Raw genomic sequence first — 23,263 nt, forward strand, 5'->3', positions numbered from 1 at the left:
CAGTTCGGCCTACATGTATAGTCAAAAGCCTAAAGCCGCATGTCCTTTGTTCTGGAGAAAACCAGAGCCTCCAGAACTCCGTCTCCCAGGGTGCGGCAACGTCACACAGAGGTGTGAAAACCGACCGGGGACACAAGTTTCAACTACTATTGGTCACTCTGGGCCCCATGACCTATGAGGTCACCAAGCCAATATACGGCTAGTTCTCCCTCTCTTCACACTCTTTCCATGCACCTCTCCGAGAGGAGCACACTGCTCTTCTTCGATTCCTCTTTCAACTCAACTCAACTCTCAGAAAGGAGGTCACCTCTCTTTCTGCTCAACTTCAAATGGAGGAGAGGTGCAGCTCGTAGCTCACCTTACCAAGGAAACCCCCTCCCAATCCAAGCTCTACCAACCTTCAAGCAGCGACGCAAGAGCCTGCCTGAGAACTTCGAACAGCAACTGAGCTGCACCGCACAGCAGAACCACAAAGACAGGAGCCTCAAACCAGCAAGACGACTTCACTTTTTCAACCTTTTTGATGTGCTGTTATCTTTGGAGTGGCCAGCCGCCATTTTGGAAGCACGCTGACTCACACAGACACACACGCATACTCACATACACATCTTTATATATTAAGTACACCGTTAGTAATTTGTGTTTTTATACTTTATTATCTTCATAATAAATGTTTTTCTTCCACAAATGTTTTTTCATGAATGTTGCATAAGTGAATTTTGCCAACCTCTACACTGTCAAGAACTCTATATCCTTCAACTTAGCTAACTATCTATATGGTAATTTTGGTTATAGTTATTAATTTAATTGTTAATCAGAGTTCCAAATTTGTAGTTAGTACTTTTATGAGACTTAATCAATAAATTGGCTATCTTTTCCCTTCCTTTGAAGGGTGGTGCCCCGAGGTAAGTTTAATCAATTAAAGTTATTATTTAATATTAATATGTTTAATATTAATATTCAATATTTTATTTTGATAACCAAATTTATTGAATGCCGAAAGGCACACCATTTTATGGTATCACGTTTAATGCATTATTGCACAACAGAAGTCACTGTCTCAATATCCAATCCCTGGATGTTCATTGGTGTCAGGGGGGAGTGTCTGCCCCTGCAGAAATATACCACCAGTTCTTCAGTTTTCCCCGCATTGATCTGGAGGCAGTTCCACTGGCACCAGTCCACAAAGTCCTGCGTCAGTCCTCTGAATTCCAGGGGCGGCTGGCCAATAGATGATGATAGTGATACATTTAGTCAATTAATAATAATCAACATTATTATATTTAAAATTGATAAAATTCTGCAAATTCTTAAGACATTTTGTCCTGCCTGCTGCGTCTGAATATCATAGTCCAATCAGCTGCAGCGTCAAGCCGTGTTTAATAGAGCACTGGGCGATTTCAGCCTGATTGAAAATCGCACACAACGCTCTCATAGACTTTCATTGTAAGATGTTTCTTTTCACACTGCAGGCAATGCAATGGAATCTCTATGGCTTCCGGTGCTCGCACTAACGGGTTTTCGTCATATGTAAGCCGTTGCACTTGCACCTTGGTGGTCCAATCACATCGGCCTATGATCTTGTCACTGTCACATTCAAGATCAACATAGCTAACGAGAGGAGCAACTCGTCTTGCTTAAAGACATACCGCTCGTCTTCGTAGTAATCAGTGTAAATTGGCATTTGATGCATTAATGAGTTGCATTTTTACTGTTATAGTTTGTCAAGGTGGAGCTCACTCATCTATATACTGTTAGTAGTTTATTCTATAACAATGCGTCGTATTTAACTGATTTCTTATCAGTTTCTTTACAAAATCTGAATCTGAAAATTAACTAGTAACTTAAGTAGGTTATCAAATGAAGTAAAAAGTACAACATTTCCTCTGAGATGTATTGCAGTAGAAGTATAATGGAGCATGAAATGGAAATTATCAGGTAAAGTACAAGTACCTACAATTTTTACTGAAGTACAGTACTTGTAACTGTCAACAAATACTGTAAAATATGTAGCCTAAAGAACAATCCTTGTCTTATGTTGCCATCTAGTGGATACTTTGTCATCTGCACTGCAAAGTAGTAAGTAGTTTTTAATGCAAATGTACGTGATGCAATGAAACAATGCTGACTTGAGTTTATTAAACAGGTGACCTTAGAGATTTGTCAGGAGCCGCACCTTTACCTTAACACTAAAAACGTCATTAATCCAGCTGCAGGTGGCGTGAGGGGGTTTTCAGATTTTCACAACCCACGGATCACATGACCGCAGTCAGCTGACAACTTTCACATGCTAAGATTAGCTCATCTTGTTAGCACATTAGCGTCGCTCGCTAGCTATGGCCGTTCCTCTCAAAGACATGAAGTGTAACATAAGACCAGCTGTTTGCAATATGTCGGCCAAATGTAGCTAAACGCTTGTCACTGAACACCACACCGTTAATTATTAATTATAATGTTCTGTCTTAACATATAAACACGCAGCGATTTAGCATTGGGTCCATGTCGACGAGGTGGCCGAGTGGTTAAGGCGATGGACTGCTAATCCATTGTGCTCTGCACGCGTGGGTTCGAATCCCATCCTCGTCGGATTTATTTACAATTTTTTTACACTTATTATATTTTATATTGAAGATGTTTTACTATGATCATGTATTTTCTGTATATTTTACACTTTAAAGATCACATTTTATATTAAAGATATGATACTATGATCATGTATTTTCTGTCTCTGCCCCAAAGCTGTGGAACAGTCAACTGTTCACGATGAGCTTCTCCTCCGTCGACATATTTAAGACCAGACTCTCATTTTCTCTGGGGTTTTTGAGCTTAAGTTAATTTGATCCACAACACTGTATTTTTATTTGATTTAATCCCTGTTTTATTTTATGCTGGTCTATATTTTATTCTTTTCTTGTATTTCACAGTGTGTCTCCATTTATTTTACAGCACTTTGGTTGGTTGTTTTTAAATATGCTATATAAATAAACTTTAATTGACCAGGCTGTGTTTTTGTGGATGTTATTGTGGGGAAATTTAAGACTTTAAATATAAATTCCAGTAATTTCTCTACGACACACCAGCAGTTTATATAGTTTATATATTCATGAAAGAGAACTAAATTCATCTTGGGAATAATTATTATTTTACACTGATAGTCACACACTGACATCTTCACTGTGTCAGTGTTTTTATCCTTCACGTTATCTTGTAACATTACCATACTATACAAAGAGTCCCACCATACTTTCTCTGTCATCACTGTTTGCACATCAAATCATAACTCTCACTGTTTCTTTGTTTCTTTTTCTTTTATTTCAAATAATCCTCATTTGCCTGATAGCTTCTGTTGTGGTATCCATCTTTGCTGCTCATGTGTTTCTCATCATGGCTCCCCTGGAGATCAGCCGGCCTACTTATGTGTCCTGTAGCTCCGTATTGACTCCCATCCATTTGAGAGAAGCGGGTCATCTCTCCTTGTCCCTGCTTGAGGCCGCCGGAGGCCTGGCTGCTCGGTTCCTGAGCGAGACCGAGGAAACAGAGTCAAACACGAGGAACAAACCACTCATGTTCCTACAAATGAACTGTTAACTGCAGTTTCAGCACGTTCTCAGCCCGGACACGTCACACTTTTATATCACAAAAAGTCTCTGCATATACCTGTCATTAGAGCTTGGCTAATATTGATTATGGAATTTTGGTAGCTGATGTGTATTATTATTATAATTTTTAGTAGTAGTAGTAGTAGTAAATTGACAATAATGATAATAATAATAAAGTTGTGGTTAATGTTGCTGAAATAATTTCCCACACCGATATCAGCATAAATACACACACACACACACACATACATATATATTTAAAAAATGGCAATGATTCCTAAGATGTCGTTATCAAACCCATATGATAAAGAAATGAAATATAATTGAGGCTTGATTTTTTTTACAGCTTAACTATGAACTTTATTATAAAAAATATGGAAATAAAAATAAATAACTAATACAACCAAAAATATATAGAACTTGAAATTCATAAATGCACATGTTTTTTTTACTTAAGTTTTCATATCTGCAAACATATGTTTTGAATTTGACTTTACCTTGTGATCATGCTGATATTGATCTATAAGAGACTGGTATTTGGGTGCATTCAGTCCAAGTGCACTGGCTAGTCTCTCTCCAAGGAAATCACAAGCTAATGTTGGACATAAAAATATATTGAAACTCAATGGGATTTTCATACAGAACTAAAATCAGCCGCAGTGTTTATTCAGTCCACTTTGAATAAGTTTAATTGTGATGTTACATACCATGCAGTGAAATCCTCCCAACTAGAATGGCCACATTCTTGAATGAGAACCAATTCTGACATAGAGGAGACAGAAAAAAAAAACAGAATTGCTGATGTTCAGAATGATGCTTAACAAGCAATACAAATATTCTCCTTTGGGCTACGTCCACACTAACATGTTTTAGTTTGAAAACAGGTCACTGATGCTTCGCCTGGGAATCACACTACTCTGTAGTTTCCACGCCTCTGTAACAGAGAACTTTAAAAACATCTTTTAGTGTAGTTTTAGTTTCCAGGGTTGGGTTTTAGCATGGACGAGCAGAAACTGTGACATTTTGGACACAGTGACATAGACACCCACATTCTCTTCCTGATTGCGAGGACAAGTGTTGCCAGCGCTTATTGTCAGTAACAGTTCCACCACGTCGTCTGTCCAAAATAAGAAATCCCTGCTCTTACTTTTCACCCTGTCAACTTCTGGTTAGTAACATTTCTGCAACCAAAACTGGGCTCAGACTGCAGGAATTTGGGGAAGTCTGATTTATCAAAAATGGTGATTATGCTGTCCAAGCAGAAGCAATGAGAGAGACATTTTGAATTGAAGCTACTGTGCAATAACTGGACAGCTGAGTTGAGGAGAGGCTTGTCGATATAACAGCATTAAAGTGATATCACCTCACTTCACTCATTAAAATAGACCTCCTTGACCTAGTTTCTTATCCAGACCGATTTCCTCTGCGTTGGTTTTATATCACGATATATGTATAAGGAATATTTCTGACAGAGCAAGTTGTTGCACTACGCCACGCTACATCTCCATCCTGTTTGTTTTATTTGCACCTTTTTCCTCATGAGATCACTTCAGACAGGTGAACTCAGGTGGTGCATCATAATCATTTCCTGTAGTGTGTGATATATTTAAATCGTGTAGTGTGATCTTGAGGTGCATTTAAGATTAGCAAGAAGGATTTCTGCAAAGATTCTCCTGTAGTGTTTGATGTAACCAAATTTCAAACTTTAAAAACAGCAGTATTCTAAGGCCATCTTAAAGCTAGGGTTGGTAATCCTGGAAAAGGATTGGAACAAATTAAATTATTGTGTTTTTTACAGTCCTGCGAGGGCCACAGACACCAGCTGTCTTTCTTTTTTTTTTACGACTTTATTTATTGATGGTTCTTGGGACTTTTTGAGAATTATATTTAACAGGACGTAGCTTGGAACCGTCTCTCACCCTGTCCGTGGGTTCTCTGAACGGAGGGCTGTTTGAGGGCTGCTCCTCTTCCTCAACACTGTCTTGTACCTCCATGGTTTCACCGCTGGTGAAGTGGATGATCATCTTCTGTTTGCTCTGGGTTGAACCGGCAAACTCTGTTTCCTGGGTGGCTATAACCTGAAAGATCGGACAGGTCTAAACTTATACCTGTTATGTTTGTTATCTTTATGTACAGCATGTTGTCATTATATATTCTACTACTGACTAGAGCATCTAAGAGTGAAGATTCACCTGTGGCTGGTCACAAACAGCTCCTGAAAGCCAACACTTACACCTCTGTTACAGTGTCACTGAACACAGCCTAAGCTAACATATCTGTTTGTCTTGCTCCATTGTTACAACACTTACTTCCTGCTGGAGGCTGTTGTTCATTCTTCCGAAATTATAATTCTTTCTCTAGCGCTCCGCTGCAGATGTGTTGACTTTGTTTTTCTACTCCTGTAGAAAAACACGCTACAGGATACAGGATTCGCCGTGAAACCTGAGAAGCCAAATACAACAGTGCAAACCTTATCACAGAGCTGCCACTGTAATGCAATCAGTTTCATTCTTGTCCTAAAGGGGCTGGACTTATAGTAGTCAGTGTGTAGAATGTCAAGGCTTATTGCCAATTTGATTATATATGAACCTTAACGTTTCCAGGATATTTGTCCCTTAATTGACCTGAAAATCACTTCAATCATTTGTTACACACAGCTTAATATCTGACATCTACATATATTTACATTTATCTGCATCTTGCAGCACTTGATCGAATATCAAAGTGAAATACTGGATTAAAGGAAACCCCATTTAATGGATGTTTCCTTCAAACTCAAACACATTTGGTGCCATGTAACCTTTAGAGGAATTTAAGATTTATTTAAACCGTAAACCTTTATATACACTAAATGTTCTTGTAGTTGGATAGACATGAAGGCAAATTGGTTAAGAAGAACTGGCATGTTAAAATATAACACTGTATTGAGAGGATTGTGAAAAATATTGAACTTAAAAGTAAATTAGAAAATCAGGACGTGACAATGTTTTTAACAGTGGCAATATTGCTTAGCAGAAACATGTAACCTCAGTGGGGTGTGTATGTTTTATTGGATATAAGTGGTAAGGTAGACTATTAGGTTTGGTAAATACACTGGTATGGATCTGAGCCGGCCCTTCCTATGAGCCAACTAGGCAGCTGCTAAGAGCTCTGCAGCCACCAGGGGGACCCCAAAGTCATCATTCACTGAATTAGAGTTGCTAATGATGTAATCATTAGTGGTGTGATAGGGCCACTAATGAGGATCACCATGTAGGTTTGATCCAAAACTGCAAAAAATGACATTAGTACGTATGTAACGCAGCCTCCCTAAGTGACTGAACTATTTCCAGGTTTGACGGTGAAAAAAAGTAATGTGAATTCATGTAAATATATTGAAATATATCAAGCGACAAAATGTTTGTTTTTTAAATTAAGCACTTTTATAAAGTTGTTGACATGTGTTGGTCCCACCTGTCACTAAGGTCTCATGGTGAAAATTGAACACAAACTACATTGCATGTGACTACAGGACAAAAATGTATTAAATGTTTGTTTAAAGAAATCAATCATATGTATGATTTAATTATAAAGATTTAGACAGTGCTTTAAACTTATCCTGTATTTTGCTGAGGGCCCCAAGATGTAGAGATGGTCTGGATGTGATCATACAACATAAGCTCCTTGTTACACATGTGTAAGATCCTCATCTGATGATGCCATCACTGGGGCTGTTTATTTCAGGAGTGACTAAGCTTCTCCTGAGTGTTTCTACAAACTCAGTTGTTCTTGCCCCTGACTAATCTGACCATTGTTAACTCTGTGGAGCTCATTCTGCATAACAACAGACAGGATAATGCTCAAGTGTATCTTAAACTGACACAACTCAATAAAGTGTTGTCGTATACAAACAGCAGACACAGACAAATGTGGTTCAATGAATGAATTAATACCATCTGGAATATATTTTACATGAAAGACACCATTAGAGGGCTACAGGAGTATTACACTGTAATGATGATTCCACACATTCTTTGTTAATAAACAGCTCTGCTCAGATTTATGCTTCCCAGTTAAACCCACTGATCCAAGTTTATCAAACCAACATTTCCATTCAAACCAAACCAGACCACAAGGAGAAACGGGTCTTAACCGATAGACATCCCTGCACAACTTATGACAATGTGCAATGGGGAAATTTAGTGAGAATCTCGTCTGCTTTTTAAACAGCAGTCTAGCTCATGTAAGTTAATATACAAGTAGGGACAAGGAGGAGTATGTGTGGGCTGTATATTATAATTTATACAAGTTTTTAGCAGTTGATTATCTTGTTTCATCAGATGCGGCCGCATTAATTGGAAGAGTTTTTGAAAGCAGCTCCTGTACTGCTCCTGAACTAGCACAGACAATAATCTTAGACACTGATGTCCATGTGATCCTAAAGCTCCGGTGTGTTGACCATTAAGGCCCGGTCACACATATGCGATTATATCAGTGGCAAACCTTCGCCTCAATCTGTGCAAGTGAGGAGGCGAATGCATTCACTTCCTGTGGCGGGGCAAATCCCAGAGTGACTGTGTGAAACTCAACTCTGGTGAACTCTGACCCGCAATACTCTATTCGGATTTGCATATGTGTGACCGAGCCCATACAATGGTTTGACCTTTGCCCTAAAATGAAAAACATTAACAGCACTCAGCAGATGCACATACTCTGTTTAGGGTTACAGGAGTTAGCGTTGTATACATCAGTGACTATTCTGATGTATCCACTGAAACAATGAATATCATTCAACCAAAATCAATCACAATAAACATGATTCAAATTACACAGAAATGTATACTGTCGTTAAGTGTGTTATGTTGTCAACTAAACTATCATTACATAACAATAGAAATAAATTAAATACCTAAAGGGGATAATTTCCCTGACAGGACACCATTACTAATGATTCAAATATATGTGGTAATGAATCTTCTTTAAATCAAAAGTCAAAGTAGAAAACTGCTATGGAATCTAATGTACAAAAAAATAACTACAGTACATACGTCATGTGATCTATATTAAAAGTTGTGATTGTAAACTGCTACAGCTAAACAAAGCAATAGCACATGCAGTGTTGTTAATTTTGTCTCGGTGTAGGTTCTGAATAGAATGTATTCTAGTCATCTGAAAAGTAGTTTAGTTTACAGGGTGGTTGTGTGAATGCAAATCCTACATTTACTCTTTACAGATTGTTTCATCATAGTCTATGTAGTGTTAAAGATTTCATTTTAAATGCTTTGGATCTATATTCAATATATAACCATTTATTACGTTTAATAGACCGATGTGCCTTTTTTAAATTGTCTATCACCAGGCCAGAGCAATAAAGCGGTTGAGAGTTTAACACCCAGACACTTATAAGAGGAAACAGTGAACAGGTTAATGCAGCCAAAGGCACCATTCATATAACTGCATTGCCCATAAGGCTTTTTTATCAGTATAAATATCCTAATTTAAAAAAAATCTTTCAAAAGTCATCCCTAACCAGAGCCTAAAAGATCTGTCCATTTGTTTGGGTTTCAGGTTTACTTCATAGAAATTCAGTTTGCACTGGGGCTGCGAGCAGCACTGTGTGGGCCAGAGCACTTGTGATCTCGGGCCCTGATGCAGCCGCAGGGAGGGCAAACAGGGACCATGCGAAATGGCTCCGTGTTGCGTGTTTTTTTTCGCATCGCTGGAAGGATAAACATTTCCTGCGTATGTCCTGCGGCACTGGACCACGCCCACTAATCACGCACTATGGTCCACGCCATCAAGTGAAGACCAATTGTTGAACATTTTATGTAAATCAAATTAATGTTGTAAAACGAGGCTTACCTCCTTTTGGTAAATAAGTGGTGATATCACTCTCACTGCGTACAGACTAATAAATCTGTTCAGGGCAAAAACACTTGTTTCTCGTCAGATCGTATAAAACGTTTCCTTTAGCAACAGTCTAAGACATCAAAGGAATCTATGACCACTGACACTGTGACATCAAAGCAAACTGCCAACAAGGAATTCTTTGCCCTAATGAATCCTTTGAAGTGTTTGATTATATAAAGCCTGGGTGGAGTTAAATAGTAAGTCACAAACAAGTGTTATTCTTTCAGCTTAACCCTTTGATATACAACAAAGTGACCCAGCTCTGTTTTTATTTTCTATATCTTTGCAGTGAATGAATTTCATCATTCGGTATTTCAGGTATTCCACAATTAACTTGGATTGGAGAAAAATGTAAATAAGGATTTGTGATGATCAAAAGATCACCACAAATCTTTATTTTAATCGTTATTTAAATGTTTCCTTTGTTACTTTTTCAATGAAAATATTTTTTTTATAAATACCCTTATAATGCACAACATGGGTCAAAAATGACCCGTATTCACTTCCTGTGTTATTTCATCCATGAGTGTTTCTTTGCTATGTTTGAAATAAATGTATTTTATCATTAAATATTCTAAGTATTCATTAAATATCTTGTTTTTGATTACCGCCAATCACTATTTTCCTTTCTTACTTTATGAACAAAAGTACATTTTGTATTTCTACATCACTTTTAAACACATGGGTCAAAAATGACCCATACAGTATGTTTCCTTTACGGAACACCTACCATTCATTTCACACAGCTGCTTTTGCCCATCTGATGCTTGTAAATCTTATTTTTCTTTCTCACTAATCATTACTAGTGAAAAAGGGAAATATGTACAATACTAACTAGCGGTTAGCTAGCTAGCTTCTTTTCTGGCTACCAAACCATAGCTAGATTCACAAAATAAAACTCGAAATATAACAGTATATACTTAATAGACTGATTCATATGCATTTAAAAATATGCTTTTGATTCTCTTTATCCAGATTGTTAGTATGGCTAGTCGCTATCATTTTAGACTCACGGTTTAATGGTCATAAAGAGGCTGCATGAAGAACAGGATGGGGAAAATGAGGAGGCAATTCTTAGTCTTGATTCCGAGTCTGAAATCTCTGATGCTGAGGACCTAGACTATGTTCTACAGGATCAAGCTGGAGTTGTGGGTGTGTCTTGGAATCCAGCTCTCCTAAATGAAGAAGGCTGCTTTGATGACATAGAAGATGTCATCAAAGCAGCCTTCTCCTAAATGAAGCTTTCTTCTATATATAAGCTATGAAAGAATATGGCAAAGAAACAACCAGCCATTCATGAATAACACAGGAAATGAATATGGGTCATCTTTGACCCATGTTGTGCATTAGAAGGGGTTTGCATAGCTTGTGTATCAAAGGGTTAAGATATTCTGTGTAATCATCTGAACAACTAAACTCAACATTGCAGTTAATCAAGGAAAAGACCATAATTGCACACGAGATGAGTGACCTACAGCTGATCAATTTTCCGCTGTACCTTGCAGAACCGAGGGCAAAGGAGAATGAAGAGAAGAGCAGACAAGAACTGCAGAGGGTGAAAGAAATGTTCATCATGTACGATGACTATCAGGAGCCCAGTGGGGAAGTGGCGAAAGTAAAAAATTAGAAAAAGGTGGCAAATCAAAATCTGGAGCTCTTTGAATTGCTGGTACACGAGAAGAGTTTCAGTGCTGACCTCAATATCCAGCTCTGCGGAACAAAGAAGACTCTGCTGAGTTTACAGACGGACTGGAGAAAACTTCAGGAGCGATACAATGAGGTCAAAGCAAGGCTGACGGCTGTTTTGACGGCTTGAACATACTCAAAGCTGTTCAGGCCGGGACACTGATCATGTGACAGAATGTTGGTGCTGATTGGATCATACAAAGTGGAGTTATGACAACATCGTCTCCTTTGGCGAAGGATCAACCTTCGCCGCAGCTCAATGTTTACACAGTTTGAGGAAATCTCACAATTCTGACCATGGTCTCATGTCTGAGCTCATTTGAGCTGTATATTGTAAAGCAGCCAGGAGCAGAGCATCAAAGTATAAAACATGTCACTTCCTGTCCCCAGCAGGTGGCGCTGTGACGATGAGTCAATATTGACATATGGATCTGTTCAGGGCGGGACTGTGATTGTGTGAAAGAGGTTTGGGGCAGATTTGACAATGCACAGAGGAGTTATAATAAATCCTTCTTTTTTGGCAATCATCAAACTTTGACGCCAAGCCATGGTCACACCGTGTGACGTAAACTTCAATGTTTAATAACTTTCATCTCCTAAGAGTTGAAATGACACTCACTGAATTTAAAGTTGATCTGATGAAAGCTCTAGGATGAGTTTGTTAAAATACACAACATGTAAAACGGCCAAAATGACCACAAAATCAAAGATGGCCGACTTCCTGTTGCATGAATCAAATTGGTGCCAGTGACTTTTTTTTCGTCCGGTCATGATACACGTGTGTACCAAATTTCGTGATGATTGGTTAAACCAGACGGAATTGCTGCGTTTTAGGGGGCGCGGTTGAGCCATTTGGCTACGCCCATTTAGATTACTCCAGAATACATACATTGTCATCATGCCTGAAGTTTCGTGAGTTTTTGAGTATGTTTAAGCCGTCAAAAATGCGACTCATTTTCCTGAACAATCAAACGAAAGCAATGGGGCCTTCGCACTGTCGGTGCTCGGGCCCTAATTAAACTCCAAACACGTGAGCTATGATGTTTAGCTGGCTCTGGTTTAAATACAACAACAACGGCAGTCATACCCAAATACAATACACATGTCTTAGCATAAATGTAAAACGTCATGGATTAATTAAAAAATACATTTCCTATGGATGTATACTTGGAAGGAAATATAGATGCCATCAGTACAGTCGATGGAGGTGAAGCATGATGCTGTAAATGAGGGGGGGTGTGTGGGGGGTTTAGGAGACGACACAGCCTGTGTCCGTCTGAGGCTTCAAATCTGGCTCCTTCACTGGTTTCACCTCCTCCTCCTTGGGTTTTGCCTAAAGTTAGAATAAAAACAACAGAGCTCAGAATCATACCCCTGTTGGCTTTTTGTAGGATGCTTTTTGATTTGGAGATTGTGTGCTGCCAGCGGCAGTACCTTTCCATTTTTGGCTCCTTTAGTCAGGTCGAAGGTGGCGTAAACCTCAGGAGTGCACAGCTCGCTGAGAGGCGGCAGCTCAAATGTGACCGGCTCAGCCAGGCCGTAACTCGCCTTCAGCTCCAGCAGGGGGGCCTCAGCTGGGACCTTATGGAAGTATCTGAGGGAATATGTTCAAATTAGAGGTATTAAAGTTATGATCATTTCAAACTCTGTCGGTTTAGGTTTGAGTGGTGCACTATTTACCAGCCAAATGTGATATAAACAGGAATAACTAAGCAGCTGCTTAAACTGCAAAGAGATACTATTGGCAACGGTTACTTAACTATGGACAGTGTGATTAGAAGATACTCATCAGTAATGGTTTTCTGATAAGTTAATATACTTTAATAAACAAAATAAATCATGTGACTGTCTCAGTAACACTCTTTTGGGGATGGTAATATGCATTGTATGCATGTATTGTGTATTGTGTATTGTGTCCACCCTGACAGACTCACATAAATCCATTTTCCCTCTGGCACTTCTCCAGTGTGTTTTTAATGAGGCCGCCCAGTTTGAGGAAGAACAGTTGCTCTGATGGTTTGGCTGTGGTGCCCGGGCCTTTGGTGTGACGATACTCTTTACACAGCGCCTCAGCACGGGAGTAACCTAAACAGAGACATCCTTGTGTTAATACAAAAACAAATGTTTGGCAATTTTGGCAGGAGAGGTGAACAAAAACCCACATTCCCTATATTAGAATCAGAGTCAAAATGGGGTTTATTGCCAAGTAGGTTTACACATACATGGAATTTGCTGTAAACCTACTTGGCAATAAACCTGATTCTGATGTAGTGAATGTGTGTTTTTGCTCACCTCCACTGCGAACGAGCAAGCATGATGACATGTGCCCAAAAATACAGCAGCAACACAGGAAACACACACAGGAAGCACCTGTGTCATGACTTACTGCGTGTGCAACTAGTCGATTACACGTCAGCTCAATACAAACGTACACTTTTCTGCTTCCTGGAGAGATCTTATGGCCTCACCACACTTGTCACTTGCCAGCAGTGTCTGGCCATGATAGCAGTATGCCTGCAAACACAATGAAAGACAGGTAAATATAAGTTTAAAGACATGTTGGTAGTTTGGTTTCAAAATCCACAGGGAACATCAGGATATGCATGAACTCACATAAGCCATGTAAAAGTGCCACTTCAGCTGAAAATACTTCCTCCACTTGCTGCTGCACTCTGGCTCCAATGTGTTCAGTGTGTGGTCTACAAAAAGGAAAATTGACCTTTAATACCCTGGTCTAGGTAACTAACCAGGTACAGATTTCATATTATATATGAACAAACATTGCGTAAAGTAGGAAAAAAAATTGTCAATATTTTAATAGTTGCTGTACTGTGTTGATTTGTGTTTTCTAAACCAGATGCAGAAAAATACTGACCGGCTTTTTGATAGAAGTTTGCTGTTTCAAATGCCAGCGCTGCGATGAGAGTGGCGTTGTGCTTCAGTTCAATCGCCCTGGCAATTGTCACTGTTGGAAAAAAGTGACTATATGATAAAGGAACTCAAATATAATGAACAAAATGGAAAATAACATGAATATTATAATAGATAATTGTTATATTCATAGGTCCCATTTCTTCATATCTGCTGTCACCAGACTTTGAGCTTGGTCTGGGAAGACCCCTCCATCAAATTTTCTATAAACATACGACTTGATCTGAAACCCTTTCTCATGTTGTCAGTATATCTATTGATTTATTAAGTTAAGGAAAAGGTGTTTCTAAATAACACATTACACTGGCAGAGTTAAGAATAATTATAATTGTTATTTTTGTTCTTTCGCCTCCTATTATTTCAGCTTATGATACAATGGAAAAGACAACTTTATTAGGATCTACTAAACATTCACAAACAAACTTTGACAAACAAATGCAAGTCATATTCGATGCAAATTATACAGAAATTAGATGCAGATATCACAACGGTCATGTCAGAGCTAAAATACACCTCTTGAGTCAAGTCATGTGCAGCTAAGACAAGAAAAGTTAAGACAATAAAGCCTTTTTATTTTTTAGACATCCTTAAAAATGTCAACAGAATTTTAGATTAAAACTTCCAACAGAAAATAATTTCTCTGTCTGTTCATGGAGAAATGAGTTCATGTTTATAAACATTCGTAGTGACAAGTGCAGTGCTGTAAATGTAGCTACTGTACCTTCTTGTGCTTCTGCTTGGCACTGGATGATGTATGCATCCATCACTCGGGGCTCCAGGTCTCTGCCCTTTTCAGCCGGGGTGATGAGGCGAGGGATGTGAACCTCCTGCAGGAAACGTGCCAGATAATGAGTTATTTAAAAAAAAAAAAAAAACACACACACACACACCCCCAAATCTTTTTAATATATGAATGTATTATTAACCAATGCAATCATTTGCTTTTGCTTTGTAGTTGAGGAAGTGTATTAGTCTGACTGCCATAATTTCGGCTGAAGACTTGTGTGTCGATGAGACTCACCTTGAGGTTTTTGAACATTCCAGCAGAAACCTTCAAGCTCCGGTGAACGTCTTTTGCCTCAGGCTCTGTTATGCTATAAGATAGACACAACCACGACAGTAAAAATGTATAGTATGGGAATCTTTGATTTGTTATTTAGTATATGACTGATTTCACAAAAATGAATGCACGAATATAAACAAAATGACCACATACTTTTCTTTGCCTGCTAGTCGTGAGGCAAACTTGGTGTACCAGACGGCTACATTGAAGGCCATGGAGACCATTTCAAACACTGCATCCTGCTGGGCACTGGGAGGAGAGAAACCAGAGACAGTGGGTTACGTATATAGGCTCTGCTCAGACCTGGCATTAACATCCGCCCTGAAAGATCCGATCACTAGTGTTCAGCATTAAGTTCACCTGTTCACACCTGGCATGAAAATGTGTCCTGAATGTGTCCACTTTGAGCACTTGTGATCGAAACTCACCTCCACGCTCTATATGCAAATAAACATGTACTTCATTTGTGTTTTTGCAAAGACCAAATTAGGTTGTTTTTACCAAGTTACCCATTATGTTGTTTAACCTTCCTCCAAGAAAGATAGCGAGTGGAGTCAGGAGTGACTGAATGAATGCAGAGCTCTACTAAGAAGAAAGACTTTACCAATTTAAGAAAAGTGTCAATTATTATGTGGTGAGTAGTGCTGATACTATGGCAGTGGCCTCGAACACATCAACGTATGCAAGCGCAAAATAGGTCCGATTCATTGTGAAACTGTAGCGGTTCAGAGACGTCAGCTGAATTGGTGGTCCATCATATGTTGATCAGGACGTATGTGCTCACAGCAAAAAGAATGTAGCCACATGCATCCCAGATGACCTCCAAACTGGGTCGCATTGGGTGCATTCAGTGTTGCACTTAACCTAGGTCTGTGTCCACTCACACCTGTACAGCCTGAATACAACTGCTCTGCTGTATAATCTACTTTTATGTGTCTTTCAGTTTTGTCAACACAACGTCAGAGGTAATAATTAAATTACACAATTTAGCTCTGACGTAATAGTTGAGGGTGGTTTTGTGCTGAGCTGCATTACTATGAGTCTCTATTATTAAGATCACACACACAGTGTGTGTGTGTGTGTGTGTGTGTGTGTGTGTGTGTGTGTGTGTGTGTGTGTGTGTGTGTGTGTGTGTGTGTGTGTGTGTGTGTGAGAGAGATGGTCAATTCTGCCCAAAATTGCTCATTTTACAATTCCTTTACCTTCCAGCACCCACTGTTGACAGATATTAACACTATTTTTAGAACAATCCTAACTAGCTCTTGGCAAGTACATCACGCCATCCTTCAGATGTGAAAAAGAAGGTGAGTCCCTCCACCTACTACAAGACTGGTTGTACGAGTTTCTCTTATTGTTCTACCTTGGTGTGTTTCCTTGTAAGGTGTCAGTCCACTTGAAGTTCTGGATGAACCTCATCTTGTTCTCCTGTGTAGTTCCATCCAAGGATAAGATGAAGCCTATTGTGTGTTAAACGGATGTTTAAAAACAGAGAAGCAGCTGGTTAGGTGCAAAGCGACATAAAAAAAATGACAAGACAAAGAGAAACACATTTTAATGTATATAAGCTGTTAAAAGACATGAAGTGTGCTGGTCTTATAAATGTTCAAAATGCAAACTCTTTTTTCAAACACTTTTTTAGTCAACAAGATGGAAAGACCATGCTCATTAAGTGTGAGGAATGGGAAGAAGCAATTATTGGTATATTTAGGTAATATTCAGATTTCTTAGAAATCAGCTCATACTGACTGACCCACTGCATTATCATTGCTGAAATTTCACATGGTTCATTGATATTTACTACAAAATGTAACCTGCAACTGGTGCTTTCTACACTACACGCAGCTGACCAGTGCTGGTAGGAAAGTAGGGGTACCCTGCACACACCTGAATATGAATACACAGACATCACCGTTAAGCAGCGCAACAATGGTTCTGAGAATATGATTCATTTTTATTTAAATTTGAAGACATTTTCAATGATAAAATAACTTTAATTTACAATTTTTTTGATTATATCCAAACATGTAACAACATTTTAATGTCTCTGTAAAGGGATCTGCCAGTTGTCATTGAGATTGAAAGCTTTTGCGTGCCACAGTGTCCCTCACACAAAATTAGATCTGCCTCAATGAAGAATGAAACTATTGTGTATGTGCAATTGATATCATCTGTTGACATCTACTCAATGCTTGTTATAATCTGTCATTTTGAGGGAAGTGTTGAGTTTCTCATTTATAGGTTTAACTCACTGTGGTGTGTGAATTAACCTGAATATGCAGCATAATACTGTATAGCATTAGTTTGTAAAGAGATAAGGCAGGATTCATCTCCTCTCTATTCCTCCTCCTGTCTCCTCTCAGTAAAATCTTATTCTTCAACATTCATTACTACTGGCTATAATCTGGGCCTGTGAAACATTTTAAGTTTCAAACTCCCCAAGTAAATCAACACACTAACAAGGTCACCATGAAAAATCGGATTTATACTGACTATTTATTTTTCTTCCTCTACCATTGCACATAAATAACAGTCCAGCTTTACACGCTCACAGGCTGGTACAGAACAGCACAGCTGCTGACAAAACTCCTAAGATAAAACACTGATGTAAATTAAACCCAAGCAGGACAGGTGGAGGAGAGGAGATTCATTTTCTGCAGTGTAAACAAACCTTGTAAGAGGGAGAAGTATGCATCCGTGGCGTTTTTCATGATCTCTGGGTTGCAGGTGACATCAGTGAACATCTCCAGCAGTCTCGCCCTGGTTGTCCTCAGGTCACTGAACGTATCACAAAATAAAAGCAGCCATCAACTGATGTCCAACATCTATCATAATCATTACAGCATTCATACAGATTGTATCCAACAAGGCTATTATACCCAATTAGTTAAAGAAACCCAATTGATCCCAGGACTGTGACAGTAGCATCACACTGATGGTCATTAGATCATCATGAGGACAGGTAAGAGGACCACACAAAAGGTATATCTGTATATGATCTATTTCATAGTCAAAGTCCATTGTAATAATACCCTTGATAGTTTATTAAGTGGAGATAAGACATACTTGCATATCTTATTGGCAGAGGGGCTCCCTGCCACACCATAAAAATTAAAGGACACCGGCGCTGTTGCCTTCAGTGGGTTTCTGTGAAACCAATGTGCCATCCTGTGGAAGAGGACACACAAAGAGGGTGAAACATACAGCATGACAGGCACTTAATGAACCACTTCCATTTCTGGAGTTAACACACTTATGGTAAAGTAGAATCGACCTTCTCCTGAATAGCCAGTACATGTTGGTGAGGCATTTATAGAATGAGCATCATTAACTAGCTAGCTAATGTGTAATCATGGCTAACATCAGGTTATCGACACGGTCGCGGCACCTCCTCGCCCGCGGCCGTGTCGACTCACTAACAGGACAAAGTGTGTGAAATCTTGACACAAAGCCTCGGACATTACTTCAGACTGCCATGAATGTTGTTTTGGATTATTTGTGTTTCTCTCTTTTGAAGACAAAGTACATTACGTAAGCTACGCTACGGATAGCTAACGGCTAACACTGGCTACATCCACAAATGTAAACATGATTCGCTGAAGCGACGAGACAACTGACTTATTAATTCAACAGCTAAATAAAAGGACTTCACGTGTTTGAATGCGGATTTATCTTGTACCTGTTGTTGCGTCGTTGGAGATGTTTGATAGTCCTGATGGAAAGTGTGACACTGATAACTTACTTCCGGAAATAAACACGGAGCAGAAGTCGGCCAATGAAAGCAGGCGCGTCAATCACGTGACGTGTACCCGGAAGAACCTCAGAGTTCCCATCAGCTTCTCTTTTCTTTCAGGGCTCAGCTGCTCAAAGAGATTTTAACTTGTCATAATATTTTTTATTTTTAACAGAGCAGTCACTGTTGCTCAGTCTGGATGTTTTATCAACGTAATTATAGCCAAGACAGAGACAATGTTTTCAAACATATTTAAAATTAGTTGATTGTTTTAAGTTTTTTATTCTTATTGCTGTTTAAATTCCCATTTTATTTTACAAGCTCTTTGTAACCTTGATAAGAAGAGTGCTATATAAATAAAGATTACATTAGCAATTGATGACTATAAGAAACATTTCCCTTAAAGAACTGTTGAAATTCTGGCAACTGCTGAACATCATTTTTTAATGCTCATTTAACTTGCTGTGTCACAACTGTATGACTCAAGGTAGCGATTGATATTAACTTGAAGCGTTCTTATTTATTTAAAAAAACCAATGACCTGACAATGTCTTTTATTTTCCATTTGGCAAAACATTAAGTGAACAATAAACAGCAATTTCAAGTGATGGTCAGAGAGGAACAATAGAACAAGCAAAAATGACAACAAAAAAGGTTGGATTCATTTCATGAAACTGTACACCATCTCACTGATTAAGCGATCATCAAACATCCCACATCCACACAAAAACAGTCTACATACACAGAAATGCATTATTATATGTAAATGTTTGTGTCTTTTCTATGTTCTTAAAAATGTATTGTGCTTTTCAACATGAACAGAAGATAATCTATCCGTTATCACATTCATTACAGATTTCTTGAATCTCCCTAAGGCACACTGTGATGCCCTTATATAAGGTTAAACAGGTTAGGACACTTATTTGGGGCAACTGTCTTCTGTACAAGCAATATTCCACAGTGAGGCATCATTTTACCTAACTGTATACTAAGGATTTATTTTGTGAAATTAATATCCACTTTTTTTTTCTAAAAATCTTGTCAATAAAGACACAATCAACAAATATCCATCAGTAATGATGAGTCCCAAGAATTGGTAAATACAATGCAAAGTACAAGGTGAATTCCAATGTTATCAGTGCACCTTTAAAAATCTCTTTAAAACAGGCATGGGCACAGAGGAACTATAAAAAGGCACGTTTGGTGATCTTGAAGACATCAACAGCATCATTATGATTATGTTTCCTCATTCTTTTATAATGTAAAAAGAAAAGTTTATCTCCAGTGGGGTATTTTGTATCTACTGAATGAATGCCTGTAAAGAAAAAAGTCTGTCTTTCTCTTTCCATCTAATCCCAATGCAATTCATTCTGTTTTCATTTCCCAGCATCAATTCTGACCACGAAGGTGCAAATCTGGAAATGCAGAATCACAGACGACCCTGACGTTTGCAGAATCAGAATCTTGAACCAGACTCCAAAAGGTCACTTTGCTCCAATCAGAAAGCAAATGCACACAGAGAACCAAAAAAGAATCAAGATCAACCTCTCGCTGTTGTAACATGGGATCAATACACTGGGTAGTATGAGACAGATTTAGTCAAGTGGTGTCTGTCAACCTCCCCTCAGAAAAAAGACCTCTGGTAAGAGCAGACAGACATTAAGTAACACAAAGTTAAACTCCCAAGACAGAGCTGCTCAATTAATCAGAGCTTCTAACATTGAAGACAGTCACGCACATTTGGATTACACCTCTATGTATGTACATTACATGAACATTCTTTTTGGTGTTGCATATAAAATCCGTACCATGAAAAGAAGGTGTAAAAATCATTACAACTGAATGGTCCATAAAAAGCAACACGCAAGCAAACTGAACCTCTTGTGAATAAACATCATGATGTGATGCTGTGTGTGTGTGTGTGTGTGTGTGTGTGTGTGTGTGTGTGTGTGTGTGTGTGTGTGGTGTTTATTCTAATTCCCCATCGTTGTGCAATAAATCTAACCTGATGTTTTGGCTTGTGAGATACCCAGAGATAAACAAACATGATGAAATGAAACTGAGTAGCTTGACTGAATGTGCATGCGTTAAAAACGCACAAAATGCAGAATGTCTTTGGCATTAGTGCAGCTTTGGTGATTACAAAAAATAAACTAGCTGTGTGCATGCACCATGGCTAGTTCTATTTCTTTATAGCATTTTACCATCATAGCCTTAAAGCCCTGAAATGTTATGTGTGATTGCTCATTCGCAGAATAACAAATTCTACTTTTGAGAAAAAGATACAGTTCAAAGTCGCTTGGCATAGTTATTGCATAGAATATGGTCACGGGTGTCTCCCCATCCTCCATTCTTCATGTGTGCCTTGTGCTCTACTGCTTCTGCACCATTAAGGACAAGAGATGAAGGAAATAAGGCATGCTTGGCACTCTGAAGCCCCTCCTCTGCCCTCTGTGAAGCCAATTCTGGCCTGCACTCGTCCTTCTGGTGAAGGCCACAGTCTCCTGTGTGAAGAACCCGGGAGCCCTGCGCTACAAGCACTTTGAGGGGCTTTGGTATGCATGTTCCTGACAAGTGCTGCAAAGTCCAGTCCCAGTTGTAGTCGTCATAGGTGCAGAACTCGTGGCTGCAGCCCATCAGTTTGTAGTACACCTCCCTGGAGAGGGCCATACCGATGTTGTGTTTCGTGGACATCCACCCAGTGGTCAAAACCTTATTGGACAGTTTAACAAAATCAGTCACGCCATTGTGGTTACCCAAAGCCAGCATGTCACAGTCCGGGCAGCTGTTCTTGCTGAACTCTACCATTGACTTATAGAAGTGGAAAAAGTCAGGTAAGATGTAGTTGTCCTCCTCCAGAAACACTACAAACCCACTGTAGCCCTGCATCACCTGCACTCGCTCCCACACAAAGTGCATTTTCCACCACCAGTGGTGTTTGGTTTGAGTGATGAGGGCTTCCCTGTAGTGCCCATAGGAGTCAGGGTGTTGTGCGTTGAGGCATCCTGTTTTCACAGCGTTGTCCTTGGACATGTCTCGGGGGCAGTCTCGTGGATCCTGCCCGGGAAACTCATTGGGATACAGCTGAGTGCTGAAAGGGAAATAAATTTGCAGTACCCTGCAGAAAGTTATCCCCTGCACGATCGTATTTATTTCCTCTGTAAAATAGTCATGACTGAAGATCAAAAGGAAGCTGTGAGTCTCTTTGATTTCCTTCAGCGACTTGATGAGCAGCTTGAGGTATTCAGGCCTGTTGTGGACCTGCACGACCAGCACCAGCCGAGGCTCCCCAACAAACCTGTCCGAATTCTGAATATACTGCTTGTAGTTTGCGTTGTAAACGGACTGAGACAAGTCTGACAGAGAACCAAAGTTAAACTTCACCTTTTCCTCCTCATTTCCCTCCTCATTTCCCTGAGCCACGTGATCGGTTCCACTTTCATCATTGCCAAAGAGTAATAATAAAACCATCACAGACAGAACTACGAAGAAGAGGAGCAGCAGTGGCAGCAGGTTCCTCCTGAACAGTCGAGACCTCATTTTTCTCCGGGTGGAAACAGACTTGAACGGCAGAGGGGCAGCGGCTTTGATTCACCTTTATCTTCGCTATGTGCTCGTTGGCAACGTCACTTCCTCGTGCACTGAAGATCACAGCGTCGCCAGGGACGGTCCGACGTCACGTGAGCCGCTTCTGCAACCGAATGGCAGAAGTTTGTGTTTGTGACGGCGGGTCCTCTTCCTCACTCGGACACCGTGTCATTGGAACGAGTTTCCGCGGCTGGTTCTCGGCACCTGTGGAGCACAACAGGAAGAACAGAGCGAAGTGAGAGGGTGACGTGCTGGTTTGACGTTGAAACGAAGGTCTAGTTAGCGGCAGGCTTCATTTTGGACCTGAACTCACCCGGACGAGGAGCGATGTGTCAACGCGCTCACACCAGGAAGAGGCTCCAACATCTGGGCTGAAACTTGTTGAACGCTGACGTGTACTGTGCAGCCAACGGGAGGGCGCGCGAGCTGCTGATCAGCGAATCACGGAGCCGCCTCCAGCTGCGTGACACGAGAGGGCAGCGTGAGGTGTCAACTGGAAAACTTCTTTACTTCAAAAACATGACTTATACAAAACATGGCTTATATAAAACATTACTTATATACTGCTGTGTGGTGCTTTAACCTTATAATCAATATTATTTACTTATAACACATTCAGATTTTAATCTATTTTATTATTTATCTATACATAACTTTGACTGTGTTCTGGTCAGGTGTTTATACAGCACCCAAAAACTCTTTATTTCGCCTTATAGCTCTGTTCTGTTTTTTTTATTGGTAATTTATTTTTATTTCATTTTATTATAGGTTGCACAG

At 39.5% G+C, this 23,263-nt stretch overlaps 3 protein-coding genes and 1 non-coding gene across 4 annotated transcripts; 1 reads left to right on the forward strand and 3 right to left on the reverse strand.

The window, feature by feature from the left end:
• Positions 1-2,504: 2,504 nt before the first annotated feature.
• trnas-gcu lies at positions 2,505-2,586 on the forward strand. The gene has a single exon. It is a non-coding gene; the product is annotated as a tRNA-Ser (tRNA).
• Positions 2,587-3,289: 703 nt separating this feature from the next.
• Positions 3,290-9,956, reverse strand: LOC118099713 (protein FAM177A1). Its single transcript, XM_035144445.1, has 5 exons — positions 5,909-9,956; positions 5,519-5,677; positions 4,307-4,361; positions 4,097-4,191; positions 3,290-3,516 (listed from the first exon to the last, which is right to left on the reverse strand). The coding sequence occupies exons 1-5, from the start codon at positions 5,930-5,932 to the stop codon at positions 3,310-3,312; spliced, it is 540 nt and encodes a 179-aa protein (XP_035000336.1). The 5' UTR covers positions 5,933-9,956; the 3' UTR covers positions 3,290-3,309.
• A 2,254-nt stretch (positions 9,957-12,210) lies between these two features.
• brox (BRO1 domain and CAAX motif containing) lies at positions 12,211-18,956 on the reverse strand. Its single transcript, XM_035144019.1, has 13 exons — positions 18,845-18,956; positions 18,232-18,333; positions 17,837-17,943; positions 16,529-16,625; positions 15,322-15,417; positions 15,127-15,199; positions 14,827-14,932; positions 14,050-14,139; positions 13,788-13,873; positions 13,607-13,688; positions 13,109-13,259; positions 12,609-12,768; positions 12,211-12,507 (listed from the first exon to the last, which is right to left on the reverse strand). The coding sequence occupies exons 2-13, from the start codon at positions 18,330-18,332 to the stop codon at positions 12,424-12,426; spliced, it is 1,233 nt and encodes a 410-aa protein (XP_034999910.1). The 5' UTR covers position 18,333; positions 18,845-18,956; the 3' UTR covers positions 12,211-12,423.
• Positions 18,957-19,435: 479 nt separating this feature from the next.
• LOC118099414 (alpha-1,6-mannosyl-glycoprotein 2-beta-N-acetylglucosaminyltransferase) lies at positions 19,436-22,936 on the reverse strand. Its single transcript, XM_035144018.2, has 2 exons — positions 22,800-22,936; positions 19,436-22,690 (listed from the first exon to the last, which is right to left on the reverse strand). Exon 2 carries the CDS (start codon positions 22,436-22,438, stop codon positions 21,188-21,190), a length of 1,251 nt encoding a protein of 416 aa, XP_034999909.1. The 5' UTR covers positions 22,439-22,690; positions 22,800-22,936; the 3' UTR covers positions 19,436-21,187.
• Between the last annotated feature and the right edge of the window lie 327 nt (positions 22,937-23,263).

Source organism: Hippoglossus stenolepis, chromosome 20, assembly GCF_022539355.2.
Source record: "Hippoglossus stenolepis isolate QCI-W04-F060 chromosome 20, HSTE1.2, whole genome shotgun sequence".
NCBI classification, from domain to species: domain Eukaryota; kingdom Metazoa; phylum Chordata; class Actinopteri; order Pleuronectiformes; family Pleuronectidae; genus Hippoglossus; species Hippoglossus stenolepis.